Source organism: Psammomys obesus, unplaced genomic scaffold (genome assembly GCF_907164565.1).
Source record: "Psammomys obesus unplaced genomic scaffold, mPsaObe1.curated_primary_1811, whole genome shotgun sequence".
NCBI lineage: Eukaryota > Metazoa > Chordata > Mammalia > Rodentia > Muridae > Psammomys > Psammomys obesus.
The window spans coordinates 1,864,264-1,889,619 of record NW_026596152.1 but is presented as its reverse complement, the minus strand read 5'-3'; the positions used below and the strand labels follow the sequence as shown (position 1 = coordinate 1,889,619).

General features: G+C 45.7%; 1 protein-coding gene and 1 non-coding gene across 5 annotated transcripts in view; both read right to left on the bottom strand.

Moving 5' to 3' along the window:
- Positions 1 to 918: 918 nt before the first annotated feature.
- Ndel1 (nudE neurodevelopment protein 1 like 1) overlaps positions 919 to 25,356 on the bottom strand; it is a 43,204-nt gene continuing 18,766 nt past the window's right edge. For 2 of the 4 annotated variants that reach the window (XM_055594303.1, XM_055594302.1), the window contains exons 4-9: positions 24,788 to 24,936; positions 23,134 to 23,270; positions 19,494 to 19,667; positions 16,848 to 16,939; positions 11,067 to 11,218; positions 3,226 to 4,419 (exon numbers count right to left, since the gene is read on the bottom strand). In XM_055594303.1, the coding sequence (XP_055450278.1) occupies positions 4,326 to 4,419; positions 11,067 to 11,218; positions 16,848 to 16,939; positions 19,494 to 19,667; positions 23,134 to 23,270; positions 24,788 to 24,936 (798 nt within the window). In that variant the 3' untranslated portion in view covers positions 3,226 to 4,325. Of the gene's footprint in view, positions 1,404 to 2,380; positions 4,420 to 11,061; positions 11,219 to 16,847; positions 16,940 to 19,493; positions 19,668 to 23,133; positions 23,271 to 24,787; positions 24,937 to 25,356 lie in introns of those variants that run through there. The other 2 variants (XR_008718664.1, XM_055594304.1) reach the window with 2 other exon arrangements.
- LOC129667040 (U6 spliceosomal RNA) lies at positions 13,914 to 14,020 on the bottom strand. Its single transcript, XR_008718682.1, has one exon. It is a non-coding gene; the product is annotated as a U6 spliceosomal RNA (small nuclear RNA).

Below are 25,356 nucleotides of genomic sequence, written 5' to 3'. Positions count from 1 at the left end.
GTGACAATGGACTGTGCTTTTTGGGAAAAAAGACCCATCACCAACACCACAACACAGGATGCTGACTGCGTGGGAAAACAGACAAGGGCCAAAAGAATGGGTCAAAAGAATGGTTCACAAGGCAGGCTCGGTCACCTTCTAGAACTCTCTCCTGCTTCTCATGGTACATGAACTGTGACAGGGTTAGAAATGTAACGTGTGGTGGGCCACACCCACCAGGGAAGCCAGGGCTATGGACCAACTGAGAACCTGTCTCAACAACATAGATCTGTCTCGAGATTCAAAACTTTTGGTAATATTAAAAAGTCTAAGTCAGGACTGGAGAAGACAGCTCAGTGGTTAAGAACACTGCCGCTCTTCCAGAAGACCCAAGTTCGATTCCCAGCACACATGGTGGTTCACAACCATCTAACTTAACTCCACCTAGGGCAGCAGGCATGGACATGGTGCACATACATACATACATGCAGGCAAAACACCCAAAGTAACGGAATCTTCATAAAGGTCTCAGGGTAAGAATCTCCATTGTTCTGTCACACTTCTCAGTGGCTCAGAAAACAAAGGGGCATCTAGTACCTGATGGGGTCTCAGGTTCCAGGGGACACCTGGGCAGCTCTTTTAATACTCCCTGGGGTGGCCATCTGGGCAGGTCAGAGCAGCCACACAGTCTACCTCTTAGCACGGCTCGCAGGCCAAGTTGCATAGTAAAAGAAAACTGGTGTTGATGCTTTTGTCCGGTTTTTCTTGGGCACGTCTGGGGCGATTTTAAAATGCAGAGAGTAAGCCACCCACACACACGACTAGACTGTCTCTAACTGAAGGTGCACTTGTGTGGCTGCTGTGCGCTTCCCTCCCGCCAACTGCCTCGGCACTGCATGGCTGCGCTGTGCTTCCCGGCCATCCCCTGCCACCAGACAATGACATTTATTGTACTTTATTGAAGTTTATCATATTCTTGACATCAGCAGGTATTATCCCAGAAGTGATACGGCTATCCCACTATTAGGCAAGATTAAGACATGGAGAATAATATAATAAAATATCTCTTCCCTACACAGTGGGATCAATCTTTTTCCTAGCTAAAACTTATCAAGATAAATGTTTCCCATCTCCGGCCTTCAGTGCAGCAGGCTTGGCCACTAAGCCTCACACTCAGGTGTGTCACTCAAAGGTTGTCTTTACTCAGCCCACACTGGCAGCCCAGCACAAATGAGCCCCGCCCTCCTGCCGGGCATCCACCCATGACCACAGTCCCGGCAGGATCTACGTACTGCATCTTAGTGGAGAAGGCAGCGGGGCGTGACACTGCTCGGCCAGTGAAAAGTTTAAACTTCATTCCTCTGGGTCACGTCTGCCTCAGGGAAGGCTTCCTAAAGAGCTGACAGGAAACGCTAGCAGAATTCCTGTGGGTGCAGATGGGACAAAGAATCATGAAACAGAACAAATCCCATCGGGTCCCCAGCACAGGCGCTACCAGATCTGCCTTGTTCCATCTGCCTCCTTAAGCCAGGCACGGGGAATCACATCTATAAAGCTCAGAGCCCAGGAGGCAGAGGAAGCAGCAACAGCCCAGGTCCACAAACACAGCAAGTTGCTAGACCTCCACTGTGGGAAGAGAGCATGGCAGAAAAAGGTAATGGCCTCTTTCCACGCCTGGCCTTGCCCTGAGCCACGCCTTCTGCACGCCGGGAGAGTCTATGCCCGAAGGGCCTGCCTCACATTAGGTTTCAGCCCCTCAGCTGACTGAGCCAGCAGTTTCCAGTTATTCTGAGCCAAGAAGAAACGGGACCCTGTCTTCAGAAATGGGACCCTGTCAGAAAGACATGGGGGGGGTGGGGCGCGGCACACCAAGATCAGGTCTTCCAAGAGAATGATCCACAGACCCAGCTCAGCCATTTCTCAGCCCTGAGGATTCAACAACAGCCTGGCCACAGGCACCCTCCAGGACAGCAGACACTCAGGCAACTTTTAAAGACTTAGATCAGCAAGCACAAAGTATCCTGAACCATCCAGCTCATGGAGTGCTAAAGAAAAGGCCTCACAGACCAGTGTCTACACAAGGTCATGTGGAGAAGGCTGCTACAGGTTAAAAATAAAAACCCACCAAACAGACACCATCCCACCAAGAGCCCGGAAGGCTAACACCCATTGCTTGCTTTGCTGGACCTGGACCTAAAGCAGCAGCAGCATCCCTACCTAGCCCCCCCCCCCCCCCCCCCCCCCCAATGATGAGAACAGCAACTGAAGAGCGGTCTAGGTAAGCCCAGGGAGCCAGAGGGGACTCTGGCTCAAGCCTGCCTGCACCACAGGAGGCTGCTCCTCATCTGTTAGGTCAGGCTGCCACATAAACAGCGGTCCGCTCACTGCTCAAACCTCTGACCTAATCCATCCTTCCAGGGGCCGTTCAGCACAGAATGCCAGCATTCAGTGAGACAGTTAAGACTGCCTTGCAGCGGTCAGGTGGCTGCAGGGGCCTCTCGGTGAAGTCAGCTTAGGGCGAACGCTCCAAGAACAAACAACAGATGCCGTCTTCTGTTAACAGAAAGTTTGAACCTTACCTTACTTACTGCTTCCTAGTCACTTAGTAGCCTGCCTCCCTTAACTCTCACTCACGTGGTTTGGTTGTTTTATGGTTTCATCTGGGGAGGGGGGGTGGAGATGGGGTCTCTGGCTGTCCTGGAACAGGGAAGCCTCGACCTTGAACTCAGAGACTCACCTGCCTCTCGCACCACAGTCCGCACACTTGCTTTAAGCTATGAGATGCACTGTTGTTTGTGCTGCTGCCGCAGGCAAGGTCAAGCACACGTCACATTTATGCTCTCAACGTGGCACCTGGAACTTTCTGCCACGCACCTGGAACTTGTCTCACTTGCAACATCAGTGAAAGAAAGATGAGGAGAAGCCCATGCCCACGGAATTCCCCTCATCCCAGCACCTTCAGCTCTCGCTGTATGCAGTGCAACTAGGAGGCCAGTTCCTGGGCCCATACAGTGCTTCGTGCCTGGTTTTTCTCTACCATCCCATGGGGGCTGGGCCATCCTCAGGCTGCTCCTGGAGATGGTACAAGGCTAGCAGTGTGTGTGAATAAAGCCTCTCCTGAGGCCTCAACTGTCTTATTTTACACCTGTTCTCCATCACATCCCATGTAGGAGAAGAGACACTGAACTGCCTTTCAAATGTCTTCTCTCACGGGATGGCAGGAACCAAATAAAGCAATCTTGACCCTTTTTTTTTTCTGTGAAATTTATTGTTTCCACATTAAAAGATTTTTTTGGAGGGAAGTATCTTCTTTAAACCACATGATGATCCTATACAGCTGCCCAGAGTAGGACACCATCATAAGTCATTAACATGCCATATGAGTGAATAAATAAAAGCTACAACGCCCAAGTTATGTACAAATATCTTAGGCAATAATGTTTACAAACCTATGTACAGTAAAACAAATGTAAACAGTAAGTGCAGCATGAGAATAATCAAGGGTGCAAGGGACAAACCCCTCTGGCCAGTCTGCCCCCCACGAGCTGGCACCAGCCAACCCCAGAATCAGGCCCCTCAACCCTTCCCGATGCATCTAGACGGACCTTCAGAGGAGAAACCAAAAACGCTCTGAGATGTTCAGTGACTGAGCTGGCAGGAAAGTTGCCGCCTGCATCCTCTGAGTCTGAGGCACACAGAGGAGAGGGCAACCTTGACAGAAGCTGGGCCTGGACTGCCCAGGGCCCAGCTGCCCGTGCCTCCTGCAGCTTAGACACACATCTCAATGCTCTGAAAAGCAAGCAACGAAATAGACTGCATACATAAAGTCAGAAGGTACAGACAATGTTCCCTAACTCAGAGACTCTGCCAGAAACAGGCCTGAACTGCAGGGTAAGGTTGGGGGACACATGATTGTGAGCACTGAAGATGCCCGGCAGGAGTAAGCCTTGTCAACCTGATTGAGGGGAAACTTCTAGAAGACCTGCAATGGTTAAACAACTAAATCCTATCACACAGCAAATGGGGCTTGGAGGCAGGTGTGATGAACGGGTACTTCCACATCCAGTGATCGAGCGATACACATATGTATCACTTGTGACCCACAAAAAGTGCAATCATGTGAAACCAACGGCACTACGGCGAGAAGAGAAAATAGCCAGTATTGATATCGCGCAGAGTCCTGGGGCGGGGCGGAGCCCAGCAGCCGCCACGGCATGCAGCCTGCCCTCTGCCAGCGGTGGAAAGGCAGACAGGGGCACAGGGCTGGACCCAGGCACTGAGGGACAAGGCGTAGGTGTCGTGGGCTGCTGGAAGAGGGCAGGGGGCCCCCCCTGGAGGCCGGACACTCACACACTGAGAGGCAGCATACCCGGTGCTGACGATGGGCGTGAGGAGCCCAGCCCAGGAGGAGGAGGAGCCGGATCAAAGCCGTTTACTGCCCTGTAGGGTGACCAGAAGAGCAAGGGAGGAAGAGAAGAAAAAGAGGCTCATTTAAAAATCACTCTTCACATAGGAAGCCCTCTGTAACTAGTCCTCCTCCCAGCCTACAGCAGGACCCCAACTGCTCAAATCTCTGCTGAGTGACTGTCCAGAAGGCACTGTGATAAGAGAAAGGGCAGTTCACAGCCCTTGAGTACTGACACCATCTACCCCTTTGTCATATGGGCCACTGTAACCACAATTCTGACTTTTTCTTTAAACCATTAGAAGGTCTAAATGTCTGGCAATAGAGAGTTCATTAAATAATTATACAACAAAACAATTAACTATAAGTACAACTATTAAGAATGTATTCTACAGTATTTTAACAGCAGAGAATATTCAGAATTATTTAATAATATAAGGAAAATGAGGGAGGCTACCTAAAAAAATGAATTAGAAAAAAATAAAGAAAATGCAAGCAGTATATAGCCTAGATTCTATTCTATTCCAGCCTCTTTTATATTATAGACACTGTGATGTAGTTAAGTGTAGAATAAATACAGCCACATAAACATATGTAAATATACAATGTGTGGTTTATATATACATATATAATGAAATCATCTATAGTACAGGAGAAAGTTTTAACAAAATGTATTCTACTAGTTCATTTTATAAATCAATTGCAATGCCAGTATCTCAAGGTAAAAAAAAAAAAAAAAAAGAAAAAGAAAAAGAAAAGAAAAAAGGAAAAAAAAATGACTAGCAATTAAAGCCAGATGGAAAACTTGTTTTTCTGCACTTACACAGAGCAACCCAGCTCCTCACAAGCGCCAGCATCCAGGCACACCCAGCAAGGCAGAGGGCACCCCCAACCCACACTCCAGCATGCAGCCACAGGCAGCAGGGGGAAGAAGAAAGGAGAGGGAGAGCACAAGCTCTCTCAGGAGGCCACTCAGCCTCTACCCTAAGACGCCTGCTGGGAGAATCCATCCTATCGGTGATGCTTAGGGCCACAATCCGTGACTCTTGCACACCGTTACCCACTTGCTTATGGAAGGATCCAAGGAGCTGAAACCAGACTCACAAGGAGACATTCTGCAAAGACACTGGTTCATAAGCAGTCACTAGTGGCACACAGAAGCACACATGCAAAGGACTTGACAAAGAACCCCAGGACTTCCAGGAAACAAGGGTTCATGTTATAACCAGGTGCAGTGGCGCGCCCCTGTAATACCAGCACTCAGGGAGGCAGAGGCAAGCAGATCTCTGTGAGTTCAAGGCCAGCCTGGTCTACAAAGCAAGTCCAGGACAGACAAGGCTACACAGAGAAATACTGTCTCAAAAAACCAAAAAGAAAATAAAAAGAGAGCGAGCATGTTTTAGGAGATTGAACACAGCCAATACTTGGAATCTGCATCAAGCCAAACACAGAACCCAACAAGCAGGCTACCCCCTACTCCAGCCACCTCCCCTCCCCGGCCTGGCCCCATGCCTTGTTCTACCTCTACACTAGACAGCAGAGTTCTGTCTTTAGATCTTCTTTCCCAAAAGCTGCATGCCTGGCTTCTCCTGAGCCTAGGGCCAGTGTGTTTGTCACTTCGTACCTCACAACCCCACCTGTCTGCCACCTGCCTATGCAGACCCAGAGCTCTGACGCTCTCAACCACAGGGGAAGAACTACAGAAGGCCTGGCGTCAACACACACATCTCCGCCCTGTCCCCGGCAAGGGCAGGCAAGCTTCACTACAGAAAGCCCAGCTCGCCCCACAGGGCCACACTGGAGTTTGTCATCTGGTCCCCAGTGTGCAAAAGCAGCAGCCACAAGGATTGTCCCTCACACAGAACAGGTGCAGGGCTAAATGAAATGCACTTGTCTCCATTGTTACGGAGAAAACCAAAGCAGTCATTAGCCCAGGCTCACCCACTTCGTGTTAGTGAGTTGTTGAGAACTGCCTCCAGCTATCCCAGTCCTTCCCAGCCTCCTCTAATCACAGGTCACCCAGGAGGCCTCCATGAGCAAAACTTCCACGTTCCCAGTACACGTGAGCTCCAGTGGAAAGCCAGTAACATCTCTGTGTGGACTGGAAAACTTGGAGGGTGGTTGGACAGAGGACCTCACCTAGCATTTCTCTTCTGAATCACTTGTGACCCACAAATGATTAAAAGCAGAAGAAAAGAGAGCTGACCTCCAGAAGAGTTGTCTGGAGAGGCCCTTTCAGGAAACTAAACTTATTCAATGGAGAAGGTTCCCAAGAGAAGAAAAGCCTTTGAATACCAGGTGCAGGTGTAGAGAAATAAATGTCCAGTGGGCCACACCAAATTAAATGAAGGGCACAGGCAGGGATGGAGACAGCCCTAAGAATCAAGTGTGAAGAAGGCTCCAGACATGCAATCCCTGAACTTATAGCCAAGTCTAGCTAAGGTAAAGCTGAGGTCAACTCCAGAAAGTGTTTTAGCAACGGAAACTTCACCTTGGAGGCCAGTTGGGAAGGGCCTCTGCCACCCAACAAGACAAAAAGCAGAGCTCAGTCTGTCAGAGCAAGCAGAGGAGTGTGCCCTCTGGGTACCGTGTACTGTGTACCGTGAGGGCAGGAAGGAGAGGTGGCGGGCAGCCAGACGCCAAGCCCGAGTGCAAAGAGAAGCACGGAGCAGCTCCAGGCAGCTCCAGCTGCCAGGCTAGGCCAACAGTACAAAAGAGAAGGCAAACTGTACACACTCCTCCTTACCGTCTCAGTTTAATATGGAAACAAAGCGAGCACAGAGCAAGGGGTTTGCTATCATCAGCTGCTGAGAGGAAACAAGCAACGGCAGGGCAAGAGGAGCCCCATCCCCATGAAGACCAAGAGATGCGATCCTCCATCTTCTCCACCCCTCACCACAAACATCACCCTGTTGTATAACAGGGCATGCCACTGGGCAGATGCTCAGCCACCCAGGACACTGCACTGAGGTTTTGTTTTATTTTGTTCAAGTGGTGTCTCGCTCATTGCCAAGCTGGCCTTAAGTCCTGCGCTCAAACCTCCTCCCACCTCAGCCCCCAACTAGCTGAGATCACAGGCACCTCCACCTGGTGGGCTGTTTCCCTGCACACTAACAGCAATGGTGCAAGCAAGTCAAACCGGAAACTGGAAAGCTCACTCGTGAGCTAAAAGTTGGTTAAAGCTGTCAGCCCCATGCGGTTAGTAAAGACCAGTCTGTTAATGGGTCTTCCAGCACACAGCATGGTTAAGGCAGAGAAGATAGCACAGCAAACAAATTGAGTTACCCATGAACAACGTGGGAAATATGACTTTTTCTTGCCTAATAAAAAAAAAAAAAAAGGAAAAAAATCATTAAACAGCACATCATATTTTCATATTGTGCCCTGAAATCAGCCCACACCTACCAACATATGACCCAGAAAAATATGACTGGTTTGCCCACAATTTGCACCATGCATAAGCAATACAAATAAAGCCAGATTAAACTCATGGAAGAAAAAAATGTTTTAGAGCAAATTCAAGAAACACACAAACTGAGTATCTTCGATGCTAGACTACAGAGTGGGAGAAGCTCGGGCAACCAGCCAGCATCGCAGGGACTGGGAGAAGCCCCAGAGAATAAACTCCTGGTTCTAAGAGGTCCTTAGATAGTCAGATAATCTGCAAAAATACTTGTGACTCACATAAGGCCGCGGAGCCAGATCAGGTGTGTGCAGTTTCATGGAGCAAAGCTACACTGCCTATGAAGGCTGCAAGCCAATGAAATAAACACTCACAACCTCCCAAGAAAACCCACCTGTCAGTCTCGTCACTAGTAAGCTAGTAATGGAGCCATAGACACTCCTCAGGAGCAAAGGGCAAGCAAGGCCAGCACACCGCCAAGGTTTTAAGATGGGGCTTTTCACATGCCAAAGTCCCAAGCCACAGTTCTCTGGTTCCACAAAGCCTGGCTGTTCTTTAGCATGCCAGGGTCAATAATGTGTCTGGGGACCAGGCTGTCTGCCCCTTCCTCTTACAGCTGGTACAAACCATCTTGGTTTCTGTCTAGTCAATAGGTTAAAAAATGCCACAGGTAAAAAGCCAGGCTGACTACAAGAAAGGCAGAATGAAAGCAAAGCAGCAAGGAAGCAGTAACAGCAAACCCACGGAGGAAACCCTCCAGAGCACAGTAGGCATGAGCACTCCTCAAGCAACAACAGGAGACTGGCCCTGCAGTGTGCATCCACCATCCACATGTAAACCAAGAAACACTCTCAAGAGCCAATCTGTACAAGTACATTTCACTGTTGGCAGAAACAGTACAACACAGAACTTTCATAATTTAAGAAGAAACACAAGCAGCACTGTCTCCATTACTCAGTTCAGAGAATAAGGGCAACCCAGCACCCAGCTGCTCCTGGAGCAAGAGCTCAGGCAGAGCTCCCCGGGCATCCTCTCAGCTCCTCATGCAAGGGCAGGTTCATCGTTTCTGAGCAATGGCTGTCTGGCCTTCTGGGATGAGAGGCAAATGCAAGAGAAGAGCAGTGAGCCAGGCACTGTGGTGCACGCCTATAATCCCAGCACTCTGGGAGGCAGAGGCAGGCAGATCTCTGTGAGGTCCAGGCCGGCCTTGTCTACAAAGGGAATCCAGGTCATCCAGGGCTACACAGAGAGCCCCGTTTCAAAATCCAAAAAGAGATGGGGGGGGGGGGGGGGGGGGGGGGGGAGGGGGGCGGGTAGAGGAGAGCAGTGAGCCTGAATGATAATTTATTCCTCCCTCCCTATGACCACCCAAGCCTTGCCTACCCAATCCATCTGCAATTCATGCCTCCTCTCACACTGTAAGATGGGGCCCACCCAGACACATGACTCCAGAGACTAACAACTACCCCACTGGAGTTTCCAACACTCTTGAAGACTTCCTCTAAACGCCATGTTCCAAAACACCTCAAAAATGGGCATTCCCAAGCCCGATGAAAGTACTTCTCTCACCTGAGGAACCCTAAGAGTTAAAACAGTTCTGACTTACACACTGATATTCACAATGTGGTCTTATAGGAGGTCCTCACTGTATCCTTTCAAGACAGAAGTGTTGTAGGAAACAGCAACAGACCAGAATGCGCCACTACAGCGTTGAAAAATAGAATTCTTTTCAAGAGTAGACTCTATGTAGCTGGCCACAGTGGCTCACGCCTTTAAACCCAGCAGAGGAAGGCAGATCTAGTCTTAGTTCAGCCTGGTCTACAGAGAGAGTTCTAGGACAACAAAGGCTAGATAATAAGACACTGCCTCAAAACAACAAAACAGTAGACTGCATAAAACAACTAGGTGGGCTGGAGAGATGGCTCAGAGGTTAAGAGCACTGGTTGTTCTTCCAGAGGTTCTGAGTTCAATTCCCAGTAACCACATGGTAGCTCACAACCATCTATAATGAGATCTGGTGCCCTCTTCTGGCCTGTAGGCACACATGCAAGCGTAACACTGTATACGTAATAAATAAATAAATCTTAAAAAAAAAAAACAAAAAAAACCTAGGTCTTCCATAAACAAGCTTTAACAACTGAAGGCATTAGAAACACAAGCACCTTTTAAATTTTTCTAGAACTGTTCCTGCTTCATTTTGCTGTTATCTTCAAAGCTGCCTTTTCCACTCACAAGAAACAACGGCAAGCAATCATGAACAAGTACGTCAGCTGCTGTTTCAGCAACAACTACCTAAGGTAACATGGTCAGCAGACAGATTACAGGTCCTAACTAGTTCCCTACATTAAGTCATGTCTATAACAAGAAGACTGCTATGCATATTAGAGAGAAAACAAAATAAGGCAGAATGAAACATGCTGACATGGAAGGACACTGGCAATGTAAATCAAAACAGGCAAGTTACTGAGCAATATTTAAACTGCACTCTTGTACTGCAAGGAACTTAAGAGCGGATACATAAAAATCTGATTTTACATGCCTGAAAATTAACTCTAAGGAATGACCAAAATAGCATGAATGTAGAACTTCTTACTTACATACTTCTATACCAACCATTTTTTTTTTTTACTAATATACCAATGCTTTAAGCTTAAAAGCTTTTATTTTAATTTTAATACACACACACATTGTTTTTTGTTTTGTTTTGTTTTTAAGTCTCACTATGTAGCTCTAGCTAGCTGGAAACTGACTATGTACACTAGGCTAGCCTTGAACTCTCACTTGTATTTGACCCGGTGTCTAAACACTTGTAGTTTTCTAAACTACAAATAAAATAAATAGGCTTGGCATATAGCCTGCATACCAAGAGTTGCAGGGCTCCCCCTGTCTCTTAAAGGAGATTTGCTGAGAGTCTCCCAAGCTATACGCACCTGGAGAGCAGGCCCACAGGAGCCATGAAGATTCTCCTGAGCCCAGCACAGTAGCCTTTTAAGAGTCTACCCCCAGAACAGACACTGTATGTTCCAGGGGCAGCAAACTCTGTGGGAACCAGAAGCCAGTGACAGACCTCTATCCTCTGGGACTTGAATAAATAGAGCCGGGGAAGCTCATCAGTGTGTGTAACCTTCAAGATTTTGGTAACCTCACCTAAGACTTGTAAACTTAAAACAGTCCAAGGACTGGGCTGTAGCTCTGTGGTAGAGTAAGTGTCTAGCACACATGAAGCACTAGGTTTTATCTCTAGAACTGGAAAAAAAAAAAAAAAAGTCAAAGACTTACCCTTTATGGAAGAAAGTAGCACGCCCTGACCTTGGGCACTCTGGGCCATTGCTGTTCATTACCCCACAGTTAACGCTCCCTGGAACATAGGATTTCCGGGATGCTTGGTCTTTTGCAAAGTTCCTGCAAGCTGCTAACTTGGATTCTAAAGCCTACAAAAAAAGAAGGAATGGCTGTCAAAACAGTGGCTGAATAGAAAACATCTGCATCTAAACCATTTCTCTTTCAGGCTTCAACCCTTACCCTCCAGGGTAACAGCCATTAGTTAAGCCATAATGAATTGTCTTTCTGGTAGACCATCTTCACTGACCCCCTTTCTAATGAGCTCAAATATTTAACTTTTTCCTCTCAGTATCACTGAAGGACAAATAAAAGCCACACCTTACAACTAAGAAAACTATGGTGCCGATAGGTAGAGAAGACTCCAGGCCTTTGAACCCATCCATTATTTGTAAAGTTATACAGTATTGGTTGAGACTGGGACTTTGTGCATTCCTGTAGCAAGTATTACAAAGAATAATCCCTTGAGAATGCGGTCCATGTTTTGTAAAGTCTATTTTTGTAAAGTTTTGTTAAGTCTATTCAGTCGTTTTGTTTTGTAAAGTTTTGTTCAGTCTGTTCTTCCCACTGCATCAGAACAGATCCATTTCCAATCTCACATAAAATGAAGCCATTTTCTTTGTGACAATGCAGTATACACTGTACATCTGATACCTTTTGTCTATCATTAATTTACCTGCAAAGGATACTGGCCCTTTGCCATTTACCTCTAAGTCTAGTACCTTTCCTTTACGCCTGTCGTGTGCATGATCTACCAGCAAATAGATGATGTGAAAAGAACAGGAACTCCTAATCACTCCACACCTGGAGATCATAAAAATCTCTTTCCCAACAAAATTTCTCCCAAGTCAAGTACCTTTCCACTAGACCCCCAAAAAGGAAAAAGATACATGTGAAAGAAAAATATTCCATTCCAATTCACAAGATTAAAAGATCAGACATCCACAGGAAATATACACATTCAAAATCCCACTACTGGACATCATACCCCATCATTTCAACAGAAACATATGAAACAGTACCAAAACCAAGCTGATACTTCCTTATCATGAGCTAAAGAACGACAGAAACAGTGACCTTCTAGGATGCTGAGGACCACCCATCATTGACTCTCTACATAAATACATCCACCATGAAACTTTTAATTTCCCATATTCAAAGAAGGGGCTTTTCCGTGCATGTAAGTATCTGCTGAGCATCTGCCACATGGCAGGCAAAAATTATGTTTCAGCATCAGTGATCCTCGCAGGTGGTACAAGCTTTAAGATCTACACACGCTCTACACCCAGAGGTAGGTGCGGCCATGACTGGGATTAGTAAGACCATCACTGAAAACGTGGACAGATGAAGACCCAACGAGATGCCAGACAGAAGTGGGCAGTGGGGTGGGAACAGTCAACAAACAGCTTCGGGGATGCCAGAAAGAGGACATTCCAAGTTGGGGGAAGTACACTGGTGTTGAGTGCTTCAGGTAAAATTCAGAGCAGCACACAAGTTGGCTCTGACCACAGTGATATCGCCAAGCAGTTTTAGGGGCTTGATCACGGAAGAGAGACCAGACCAGAATGTCTAGAGCACACATGCTGTCAAAATGCCATCAAAGGTGATGGTGAAAGAGAGATGGAATATAAAGAACAGCCTTTGTTTTTACTCTGTAAAATTTAAAAAGCCAAGCATGGCAGGGTGCACCATTAATCCCACTACTTTGGAGGCAGAAGCAGCCAGAGTTCTCTAAGTTGGAAGTCAGCTGGTCTACCTAGCAGGGCTACACAGCGAGACCCTGTTGTAGTTTGGGTTTATGATATGTAAACATGTTTTTGTTTTAATCCCAGGTGTAGGATGTGGGACTGACCCAGACTGTCCACAGCAGCAAACTATTTGCCTTGTGTGAGCTCTGAGAGAGGCTCTTTGGCACCTGCAGATAGTTTAAATCTGAGGGCTCTGGAGAGGGAATAAACGCCAGAGCCCAGAAAGAGAGAAAGGGGGCTCAGAGAAGAAAGATGAAGGCTGCTGGTCCTTCCTCCTGCTGCTCCTGGTTGCTGCTGATGCAGTTTGACAAGAAGTTGGCGATCTCCTGAAACAAAGATCGGACTTGCCCGAAGGAACCCAACGACCCTGAACAGCAGAAAGTAGCTAAAGAGAACTTTGCCCCTTTCCCCACTAACCTTCCTTCTCTCCTATCCAGTGTTGAGGTATTGGAAGGGACTGGGGTGGATAAGGGAGAAAGACATATAAGAAACTAAAATATAATTGAGTTTAAAAGTATGCCAACAAAACCCTGTCTTTAAAACAAAAAAGATAGGTGTGCTAAGTGATCCCAAGCTCTAGGCAGGCAGAGACAGAAGAAGCAGGAGAGTTCAAGGCCAGCGGGGCTATAATGAGTTCTATGTCAGTGTGAACTATGTACACCGTGGACAATGTCGCAACAAAAAGGGGAAAAATGGGAAGATGAAGGGAGAGAGGGAAAGGCTTAAGAGTGTACAGCTCAGTGGCAGAGTACTAGCTCAATGATCAACAAGCTTAGGGCCCAACAAGATGCTGCGGTGTAGTAGCATTTCCCTCAGCAGGTCAAAGAGCCTGCCATGCAGCCTGGCAAGCTGAGCTTGATCCCTAGAACTCATGTTTTTGTTTTTTTTTTTTTTTTTTTTTTTTTGCTAAAGCAGATACTAAGGCGCAAGGTAAGACTTTACTGTCTTGTTAGTAGACACATTCAAGGCATACTAGCAGTCTGGTTTCTGGCTATGACATTCAGATTCCTTTAACATTTGCATGTTAACTTCACAACAAAAAAATATGGAATGCTTCACGAATTTGCGTGTCACCCTTGCGCAGGGGCCATGCTAATCCTCTCTGTATCGATCCAATTTTAGGATATGTGCTGCCGAAGCCAGCACACAACTCATGTTTTAAAAACAGACAAAAAGACAGCCTGGGGTTCGAGAGCTGCTGGCTCGGTGGCCCCAGAACCCACCCAGGTGGCTTACAGCCTGCAAGCCCGGCTCCGGCGGGTCTGGTCCCTCTGGCCTCACGCGCGGCCACACTCGCTCACACGTATGCACACGCGTCATTAATAATAAGGAGAGACTCTAAAGACAAAAGCCAATCGTGGTGCCCAGCAGCACTAGTGCCACGTGTGTGCATGCGCACACAGAAACATTACATATAAAATGCACAGGGAAGCTGAGCATGATGGAACGATCTCCAGTTACGGCTGGCCTGGGCTTCATGATTAGACAAAAAAATACTGTCCGTTATTACAGCTGTACGAGAAATGACATCTACTTGACTAACTTTCAATTTACAATTTACAACAGAGCTCAAGAAGGCACAGGTGGGAGAAGGAAGAGAAGCGTGACCTGAGATGCAGCCTAACAAATCCAGAAAAAGATTTCACGAAGTTAATTAGGGCTGGGAATGAGGCTCAGGGGTACAATGTGTGCTTACTGCGCCTGAGGCCCTGGGTTCCATCTACAACACCGTAAATAAATAAATATATGTATTAAAATTGGACTGAGAGGAAGCAGGTTAAGTTCCTTTTTTTCTTAAAGCAAAAATAAACACATTGTTTTAAACTATGGGAATGGACACTGCAACTCTTACAACAAATAGCATTAAAACATGGTTACCACTGGGTGGGGGTGGCACACACCCTTAATCCCAGCCCTTGGGAGGCAGAGACAGCCTGTCTACAGAGGGAGTTCCAGGACAGCCAAGGCTACACAGAGAAACCGCCCCAAAAACTAAAATAAATAAATAGATAAATAAGAGTGAGTGAGTGAGTGTGAGTGAGTGAGTGTGTGTGTGTGTGTGTGCGCACGCGCGCGCGTGTATATAAACCCACATGGTTATCCAGGAGTGAGGAGGTCACTGTGTCCAAGCCAATTTTTTATAGTAGGGTTGCATGAGGACTGGGAGCTAACGTGACAGCTGAACAATAGTCCACTTTAAGAGTGGAGCACGGGACCCATGTCTTAGAACATCTTCCCCCACAACTCCATCTTTGAGTTAGGGTCTTAACTATGTAGACCAAGCTTGACTCAAACTCTTAATCCTCCTGCCTCAGCCTCCTGCCGTGTTGTGATTACAGGTACACAGTATCACACCCAGCCCCATTTCTTCTTTAGAGAGCATGGTCCAATTTCTGTTTTTTTCATAGAGTCTTGCATCAATCTAAGTGAAGGGAGCTGAGGAGAGATGGAGATGGAGTGAGCTAAGCACAGGCCACACAAAACTTATGGCCTGAGTTCACCCCAGGAGCCCACATCCAAATCCACCAGCACAAGTGTCTGTCACCCCAGCAGAGTCCCAGAGATGGGAGGAAGAGACTCCACGCTCACGGGTCAGAGCAGTGAGCTACAGGAGACCCTGTCTCAAAGATGGGTAAAGAGGGAAGGCAAAGATAAACTCACAGGCTGTCCTCTGACCTCCACATGAGTGCCTTCACTCGCACACATGAACACTAAGTGAAGGAGTGGCAGGTGGTAAGATATTGTAAGGGTTGATTATTAAAAAGAAGTCACCGACAGAAATACATGACTAATGCCAGACATGCTGACGACACAGCAGCAGAATAAAATCACAAGGTCCCATACTGTTTCCATTTGCTTGGCTACTCCCGGTTGCTGCTCTCCTTTGTGACAAAGCTGACAAGTGTGAAATCGACAGTGACAAGAATGTTAAGAGTCCTGAAGGAGTAGGAAACAAGTAAAAGCAAAAGATGCTGATAAAGACCAACCAACAGCACTACTCTTGATAAGATCTGGGCACTAAACACAGTGAAAGGCCGAGTACAGAGGGTACACCCTGTAGTTTCAGCTACGTGGGTGGCCAAGAAGGAAGATAACCTGAACTCAGGAATTTCAGCCTAACAAGATGCTGTCTCAGAAAACTCAAAGCCATCAGCAAAAAACTCGGTTTCAGGTCGGTGAAATGACTCAGTGGGTTTGATTTTGATCCCTGGGATCCATGTAGTAAAAGTGGAAAGTAGACCTGAAAACTGTTCTGCCCTCCACATGCTCCCGGCCCATGCATGCACGCACATGCAAATACATGAACACACATAGACACAATTTTTAGAAACATTTTGTAAAACAAAACAAGAGCTGCCTCACAAGAGCTGCCTCAGAGGTGAAGAGCACTTGTTCTTGCAGAGGAAGGACCAAGGTTTGAATCCCAGAAGCCACAGAGCAGCCCAAATCTGTTAATTCTAGCCCTAGGGAATCCAACACCCTCTTCTGACCTTGGCAGACACCAGGCACACACATGTGCAGACATGCATCCAACTCACACATGTAAAATAAAGAAAAAACTAGTTTCATATTTCAAAAGTCAAGTTACTGGAAACAAGCTTAGAGCCAAGAATGAGTCACTGAAGCTGAAGTGGCCAAGAGCAGTAAGCCCTAGAACAAACAGTGGCCGGCAATGCCACAAGCCAGATACTATCCCAGGAAAAACCAGAAGGATGAGAGCCGGGGCAAAGAACAGGATTTGAGAAGCTGCACTGCAGACAGGACAGCAATGGGGAAGAGGAAAAGCACCCAGAGATAATACCCAGGCCCTTCCAGAAACACCTTAAGCCAGTGCTGGGCATTTCCCAAATCTAGTCTCTGCTCATCAGGGGATTCAATGTTTCTCAGTTTCATTATGGTTCTCAGCACGGGAAGGAAACAGTCCAGTACTGCGGCAGTGGAAACACATGATGATGAGTAATTGAATGCTTACCCCTACTTTCCGCAAGAGATCCCCCACGATGTTTAGAGCTGATATCCTAGCAGAAGGAGTTAGTGGACTGGTTCCAAAACCATTTGGTATAGCTACAGAAAAAAAAAAAAAAAAAAAAAAAAGGCAGAGTGATGACATCAGCAGCTCCTTTATAATTGGATTGTATTGATGATGTTACAAAGAAAAATACATTTGAAGCAAAATCACACTGTTTCAAGGTACAAATTATAAAGAGAAGCATTATAAAGGAGCTTAACCATTACACTCGCAAAGACAAAGAGCCTTCAACATCGACAGTATTTCTAAAGATCCTAAAAACACAACTGTGAGGGCAGAGGGCTGCCCATTTTGTCACCTAAAGAGACTAGCTAGCATCATGCTCCGTTAAGAATATTGTGCTATATATGAACTCACAGACACTGTGGCAGCACACACAGTGCCTATATAGGACCAAAGCAGACAGGACCCCAGTGCTGAGATGGGGAAGCAGACATGAGCCTGTACTCCTACCCAAGAAGCAATCCTCAACGGACAGCTATTCACAAAGAAAAAACTAAGTTTCTCCAAGGGCACCGCACAGGGCGGACACCCCACATCGAAGGGCAGGCCCACGCCCAGCCACACTGGATGACCAGCACAAAACCAACTCCAACATGTTTCAGAGGGGTTTTTGTCTCCTATTACTTTGAGCATTTCTTACCTTATCTATCTTTTGCTTATACATTTCCAATTTTGCTTACCATTTCTAATTTTGTGTTTTTATGGTGTGTGTGTTCTACTTCTTTTTCTTGTTAGTTTTCTTTTTTTTTTTTTTTATTCTTGTTTGTGGGGTTTTTTTGTTTGTTTTGATTTACCTGTTTGTTTTCGGAACAGAGAGAGAAAGAAGGTATGTAGTTGGAAGGGTGGGGAGGATCTAGGAGAAGATGAGCAAGGGAAAACCATGATCATAATGTATTGTATAAAAAAAATTACTTGCAATTTTAAAAAGTAAAGGAATACTATGCCAAACTGGGTGTAGTATAGGCAGGTGGATCTCTGCGAGGGTGAGGAGAGCCAGGGTTAGAGTGAAATCATTTCTCACAAAGGAGGGAGGAGGAAGGGAGGAAGGGAGGGAGGGAGCTGTGAAAACCAGTCATCAGCATGATAATACTCTCAATAATAAAATGTGACTGACACAGAAACTGAATTTCACTATTCACTTAAATTAGTATAAAATTTAACAGTCCCTTCTAGCTAGCTGGGCAGAACAAATACAGGAAATGTGGTCCTAATAGCCCAGAGAACAACCTCTTATGAGGCTAGAGGATAAAGTCTGCACTTCAAGAAGGGCAGGAGGACAGACAGCGTAAGATGAGGTGAGAGAAACGTGGGGAGTAGAGGAGGCTGAGATAGGAGTGAAGAGCCGGACCTCACTGCAAGCCTCTAGGACTGGCTACAAAATGGCTCACCTCCGTGCGAGGACTTAACACACAGAGGACCTCTGTAGCTCCCTGTGCTCCTCTGTGGGCATTCGTGAAACATCTAACATACATACCAATCTACACAGTAACTAAGATGCTCTTCATAGCTGTGTGTAAAGCCTCTTTTCTAGGACTTACAAAGTGGAAAAAGCAAAAAATAATTGTTCATCAGGTATGATCAAAAAACTTAGTGTGAGAGACTGGGTGTGATAGCACATGCCTGTAACCCCAGAACTTGGGAGGCAGAGGCAAGAAGATCAGACATTAAGTCAAGGTCATTCTCTGGCCAGCCTGGCCTATGTGAGACCAGGTCTCACAACCAAACACCAACCTATGGTAGCAAAGAAATATGTAAGGAATAACTCAAATACAGAAACTAAAAACCGTGCCAGGCGCGGTGGCACACTCCTGTGATCCCAGCACTCAGGAGGCAGAGGCAGGTGGATCTCGGTGAGTTCAAGGCCAGCCTGGTCTACAGACCGAGTCCAGGACAGCCAAGGATACACAGAGAAACCCTGTCTCAAAAAAAAAAAAAAAATTAAATAAAAATAAAAAAAAAACCAAACCCACACATAAAGAAATAAAAATAAAACCTTCCGTAATCTTTAACTTTGTATCTTTTCTGTGCTTTCAAACTTTCTGCATGGTACTGAAAACTACAGATCAGTCTCAGTGCTCTTGCCAAGCACACAGGGCACGCTGGGTTCAATCCCCAAACCTCCAGATAAACAAACAGATAATAAATCTGTATGCACACATATTTTTACAATAAACAAAAATTAACTTTTAAAAATAAAATTTAAAACTTAATTTTTTTTAACTTGTGGGTGTGGTGGCACACACCTTGAATCCCAGCACTGGGGAGGCAGAGGCAGCAGATCTCTGGCTTCAAGGCCAGCCTGGTCTACAGAGCGAGCTCTAAGACAGCCAGGGCTACAGAGAAACCGTCTTGAAAAATACATGAATAAGTAACCCTCTGTCTAAATACCTGACTTCAGTTGCTCTTACGCGCAGACACCATCTCACCTGCTGCACGCCAATGGCCTAGGGTAACAGTCTCCCTTTGCTCAATGAACAGAAAAGTGACTTGTAAACCGCAATTCTTGCTTAAATGAGGCAGCTCTTGCTTCATCAGCAAATGCAGGAAAGCTGGTCATCAGCACAGGCTTAAGGAGAAAATACACACCTTTTGGTGAAGGAAAACTGTTCTCTGTTCCTTTCCCTACAGGCGTTGCAGGCAACGAGAGGGAAGCCTGCACAGCAGAGTCCATCTTCTCACAGTCCAGAGTCGGCGAGCTGGGAGCGGACTTCCGGGTCACTTCCTGCTGTCGTTCCCGAACTGCCAGCTCTTGCCTTAAATCTGCAAAACGTTGCCAACAAATACAAGAATCCTCACTACAGGGAAATAGATATCACACAAAGTCCCAAGCAAAACACTGTAAAGACATTCCTAAGTTACTATTTCTCAAAACAAACTTCCTATCTGAACATTTTCCTCTCAGAACAACTTAAATAACCTCTTAGAACTTAACACACATGGGGCAGTGAGAGGACTTCCCGGATTACCACACTGGCTGCCAAGCCTGACAACCTGAGCCCCATCCCTGAGACCGACACGGTAGACTCTGAGAACCAACCCTACAAGGGGTCCTCTGACTTCCACATTCAAGCAGTGCACACGCATACACACACTAAATAAGTAAACATGATTTTTTAAAAAAATTTTAAAATGCTAGAACCTCACAGAACAGTATTATGCCCAAAGGCAAAAAGAAACTGAGCAGTGAGGGCTGAAGAGATGACTTTTCCATAGGACAAGTTCAGTTCCCAGTCCATCAGTCGGCTCACAGCTGCATGTAACTCTAGCTCCAGGGGATCTGACACCCTCTTCTGGCTTCTGCAGGCACCTGCACACAAATGGTGTACACATACATACATAAATAAAAAATCTGAAAAAAATAGAGCAGGACACAAAATGGAACTCACAGTGAAACTAACACAAAATATCTCTAGCCAACTCATTTGCATACATACTTGCATGCCACGTTTTGAAGTGGTAATTTCAAGATTACTACAAAAACCAATGAAGTAAAAAAAAGTTCTGTATTTTTTTTTAAGACAAACTCTCATGATGCAGCTCTGGTGGGTCTGGAACTCTCTGTGTAGATGAGCTGACCTCAAAGATCCAGCTGTCTTTGCTTCCCAAGTACCCGGATTACAGGTGTGAATTACCACACCTCAGCTTTTTAAACTACCATCATGAAATCTTTTTTCATATTGAATTTTTGAAGATTTTATTTATTTATTATTTATACAGTATTCTGTACTTCGTGTACACCTGCACACCAGAAGGGGGCACCATATCTCACTATAGATGGTTGTGAGCCACCATGTTGGTGCTGGGAATTGAACTTGGGACTTTTGGAAGAGCAGCCAGTGCTCTTAACCTCTGAGCCATCTCTCCAGCCCTTCATATTGAAATTTTAATGTTTCCAGTTATACAACTAGCCTGAAAAAAAATATGTTTAAAAAAGGATACAAAAGGCGGACCTCAGAGAGCTCAAGGTCAGCATGGTCTATGTAGTGAGTTCCAGAACAGCCAGGGCATGTAGACCCTATTTCAAAAAGAGAAAAACAAGCCAGGCAGAGGTGGTGCCTCCCAGCACTTGGGAGGCAGAGGTAAGCTGATGTTTGTGAGTTTGAGGCCAGCCTGGCCTTCAGAGAAAGTTCCAAGACAGCCAGGGCTACATAAAGAAACCCTGTCTGGACAGAGAGAGAGAGAGGAAAAAAAAAAAAAGTATGTAAGTTATTCCACCTTTGAGATGAAAAAGGTCAAAACAGGATTACAAACTGATATATGCAACCTATATCAACAGCATCTCTGTTCACGAGAACAAGAGTGCAAGCAACCCCAGTCCACTCTCAGAGGAAAGAAAACCCATTTTCTATAAGAGCCAGGAATGAACAAATTCCCGAAAGTTGTCCTTCCAACTCCACTCATCCCTCCGCACTCACGCAGGCAGGCACAGGCGAGGCGCAACCACACGCACACACCCACACACCCACACACGGAGACAATTTAAAAAAAAAAACTTTTAATAAAGTTTATTAAAAGAAATTTTATTAAAAGAAAGTTTTATATAAAAGTTTTATATAAAAATTTTTATAAAAAGAAAGTGTATTAAAAGAAATTTTAATAAAGTTTGTCTCTACAACATAAAGAAACCTTGAGGACACTACAGAAAATGAAGTCAGCCAGTCACATATATAATAATAATTAAAAATCAGCCGGGTATTGTGGCACACACTTTCAATTTTTAATTCCACCCTCGAGAGGGCAGAGGAAGGGAACTCCCTGACTTGGAGGCCAATATGTCTACATAGTGGGACCCAGGCCAGTGAGGGCTACAGAGTGAGACTCTGTCTCCAAAAACAAAATGGCAGACGTTAAGTGCAATGCTCTGCGCACTTCGTTGTTGCAGTTGTTGAACACAATTAAAGTAAGTAAGGGGCCAGGAATGCGGCTCAGCAGCAGCACTCGCCTGGCCACACTGAGGCCCCCACCACCTCAAAACAAATGAACAGACCACGAAGGAGCCAGGATGGGACGGAGCACAGTGGAACCGCGCGTGCCTGTCATGCACAAGGCCCTATGTTCATTTCCAGCACTGCAAACAGAAGCTATCAATAAACAAGGCCAAGTTAATCCTTGATAGATTACATAAACTAAAACAATCCTTCAGGGGCTGAAGAGGCGGCTCAGCACACTCTCTTCCAAAGGATGGGCGGGGGGTTGATTCCCACCACCCACACAGTGGCTCACAACCATCTGTAACTCCAGTTCCAGGGACCTGATGCCTCTTCCAGCTTCTGAGGGCACCAAGCATGCAGGTGGTTACACATACATGCAGCCAAAACATCTTTACACATAAAATCTTTTTAAAACTCAAAAAAAAAAAAAAAAAAATTCAGATGACATTACCATCAGAAAAAAAATTAAAAAGCACTGAAAATCTATAAAAAGAGATGACATATAATTAAAACACACTTTCTTTAGAACTTCCTCCTCAGCACAATGAGATTCAGAACATTATAAAGGAAACAAGAGCAAGAGCAGTAAATGTTGCAACAGCTGCGCCACCTCTTCAGACCCAAAGCCTGCTTTAAAAATCTGTGATGCCAGGAATATGCCCTACATTAGGCAGAAGAAAGGGAAATATGTGTGTCCGTTTACTCATAGGAAAGAAGCCAGGAATCATATAAGGGAAAATACACAGTATGTACAATCATAAAAAAATTAACCAATATGTCACGCTGTTGGTGGGCTTTCCTTCTTTATAATATTCTCAATTTTGTGTTTCTATGAGAAAGGGAAGTTCTAAAGAAAGTGTGCACTAGCTCGATGTATAACATAAACCGCAGCATACACCCACACACGGTTCTATGTAGATAACATGAAGTTATTAACTAGAATCAATCAAGGAAAAAATTCAAATGAAAAGCAGCACTACAATGAAAAAAACTTCCATTTTTCTCATCTGTAATATGGAGGTCACACCCACTTCTCAGCATTGATGATATGGGCATGAAATAAATTACCAGCTTAAAAGCAACTGGAGCAATGATGAAAAGGTATGTAAAAGCATGTGAAAGCAGAGCTTCAGAGAAAATGAGTGCCTGAGGCATAGCTCAGAAGCAGAATGCTTACCCAGCATGCTCCAGGCCCTGGCTATGACTCTCAGCACTGTCAAAAGGGTTAGTCCTTGGGCTTACTGGGGCTCACGGACAAGGCAACAGATAAACACTTGCTAAATTATAAAGCTTACCTCTTGCTTCATCCTTTAACCTCTGTACTGAGACCAACAAAGATTCCTTTTCATCAAGTTCACTTTCTAAAAATGCATTTCGTTCAATGGCTTGATTTAGCCTTTGTTCAAAGTCTTCCAGTGAAACTATTGTTGCCCTTTAAAAAAATTGTAAGAGCCCATGAATAACATGCATACAAAAGGCAGCAGTCAGGTTAGCTCCCGCCAGTCCACAGCTAGTCAGCCTGACCCAATTTGGAGAATGATCTCACTACATTCAGCAAAAATTAGCATCTATCTACTCTGTGCCTCCCAGTCCCTGCTGTCTGCTACAGAAATACAATTCCCCAACTTAGAATCTGAACTCAGAATGCCAATTCCAATCTTATCAGTTACAGTCAGTGCCAGAATGTCTTACAAAGCGTCTCTTCTTTAATCTTTCTCCCCTCTCCTGCCTTAATACTTCATTTCTCATCTGGATTACTGCTTCATGGTTGTCATCTCCTTTTTACTTAAATTCTCAGAATTGTCTTCTCAAATCAAGATCTGATAGTACCCCTTTGTTTAAAAAGAGAGAGAGACTCAAACATTGCACATAGGTTTAGTCACAACTTGACCCCAGCACCTTCCATTCTCACGTCCTTCAGCTGTCACCAGACCTGCCAATTAAAATAACCTCTTATATAGTACTTCAAACACCTTCCTGACTCTCAACCTCTTCCTTGGTCCTCTGCCTAGTTAACTTTTATTCTTTGCAGACTCAGCCCCAATTTGTAAAAAGGCTCCCCAGTTCCCACAGGCATGCTATGGCTTCCCTTAAGCAGCCTGCATCTTCTCAGCAGAGGATTTATCAGAGCTAAGTGTTCTTAGGGACCAGCTACAAGGACAGGGACTAGCATCATGTCAATGAAGAGTCAACTGGTAAGCACTAAAGAAAAAGTACTGGAGCTAGGTTTAGAATGATTAAGAAACAACTGATAATAGAGACATGATGAGCAGCGGTGGTGCAGGCCCAGTACTAAGAGGCAGAAGCAGGTGAATCTCTGAGTTCGAGGCCAGCCTGGTCTACAGAACAAGTTCCAGAACAGCCAGGGCTACACAGAGAAACCCTGTCTCAAAAAACAAAGTAACAAGCCAGGTGCAGAGGTGTATGCCTGCAATCCCACATTCTGGGAGGCAGAGGAAAGCTCTCTGTGAGTTCAAGGCCAGCCCGGTCTACAATGAGTCCAGTACAGCCAAGGCTACACAGTGTAACCCTGTCTCGAAAAACAAAAGAGACATGAACACCTGACAACAGTAACAGCTAACAGCTGTAGGGTGGAAACAGGAAATAGAGAACCCGCTGGCTAGTATTAAAGTAAGAGAGTGTGCTGAATCCAGGCTTAAGATGTGCAGGCATCCAGTACACGGAAAAGGTGGCGATGTTCTGAGTCAGCATCTCGCTGTATCTATAGCATGCCAGGACTGAAACTCAGTATATAGCCCAGACTGACCTCAAACTGACAGAAAGCTTCCTGCATCAGTCTCCCCTATACTGGGATTAAAGGTGTGTACTAGCAAGCCTTGTCTGTTGTGTTTCAGTCCCTTTCGATCCAATGAGTCACAAAAGACATGAGACACCAGGAAAAGGGGTTGTGTGGAGGCCATGCCCACACACACACACAGCGTCCTTCACCTTTTGGCGCGCTCCAGGTCATCGTTGGCCTGCTCGAGCTCACGCACATACTTGTGCAGCTGCTCCTTCACGGCCCGGGTCTGACTGAGGTCGTCCTCTAGCACTGAGACCTGCTTGTAGCTCTGTGCATACTGATGCTCCAGTTTCTCCTGAAGGGAGAAGAGAAGGGCGTGTGTTCACACACAACCACCTATTAAGAAAAGAACTCCCAGTGCAGGCAGGAGAAAAGGTCAGATGACGTCACCACAGTCCAAGGTGACGGCACCCCTCCTTTCTGCAATACTTTTAAAACAAGTTGGAAAGCCATTCTAAATGGCAGAATTCATGTAAAGCATATACTAACCATTCTCAGAAAAAAGATGGTCTTTCTGAAAAGTAAAATAATAGAATCTTTCCCTCAGAATCTAAATCTGGGGCTGGAGAGATGAGTCCAGTTAAGATAACGCGATGCTCTTGCGAAGAACCAGAGTCTGATTCCCAGCATTCATGTCAAGTGCTCACAATCACCTCTGAGTCCAGCTCCAGGAAAGTCTGCTCTTCTCTGGCTTCCACGGGCACTGTGCTCACAT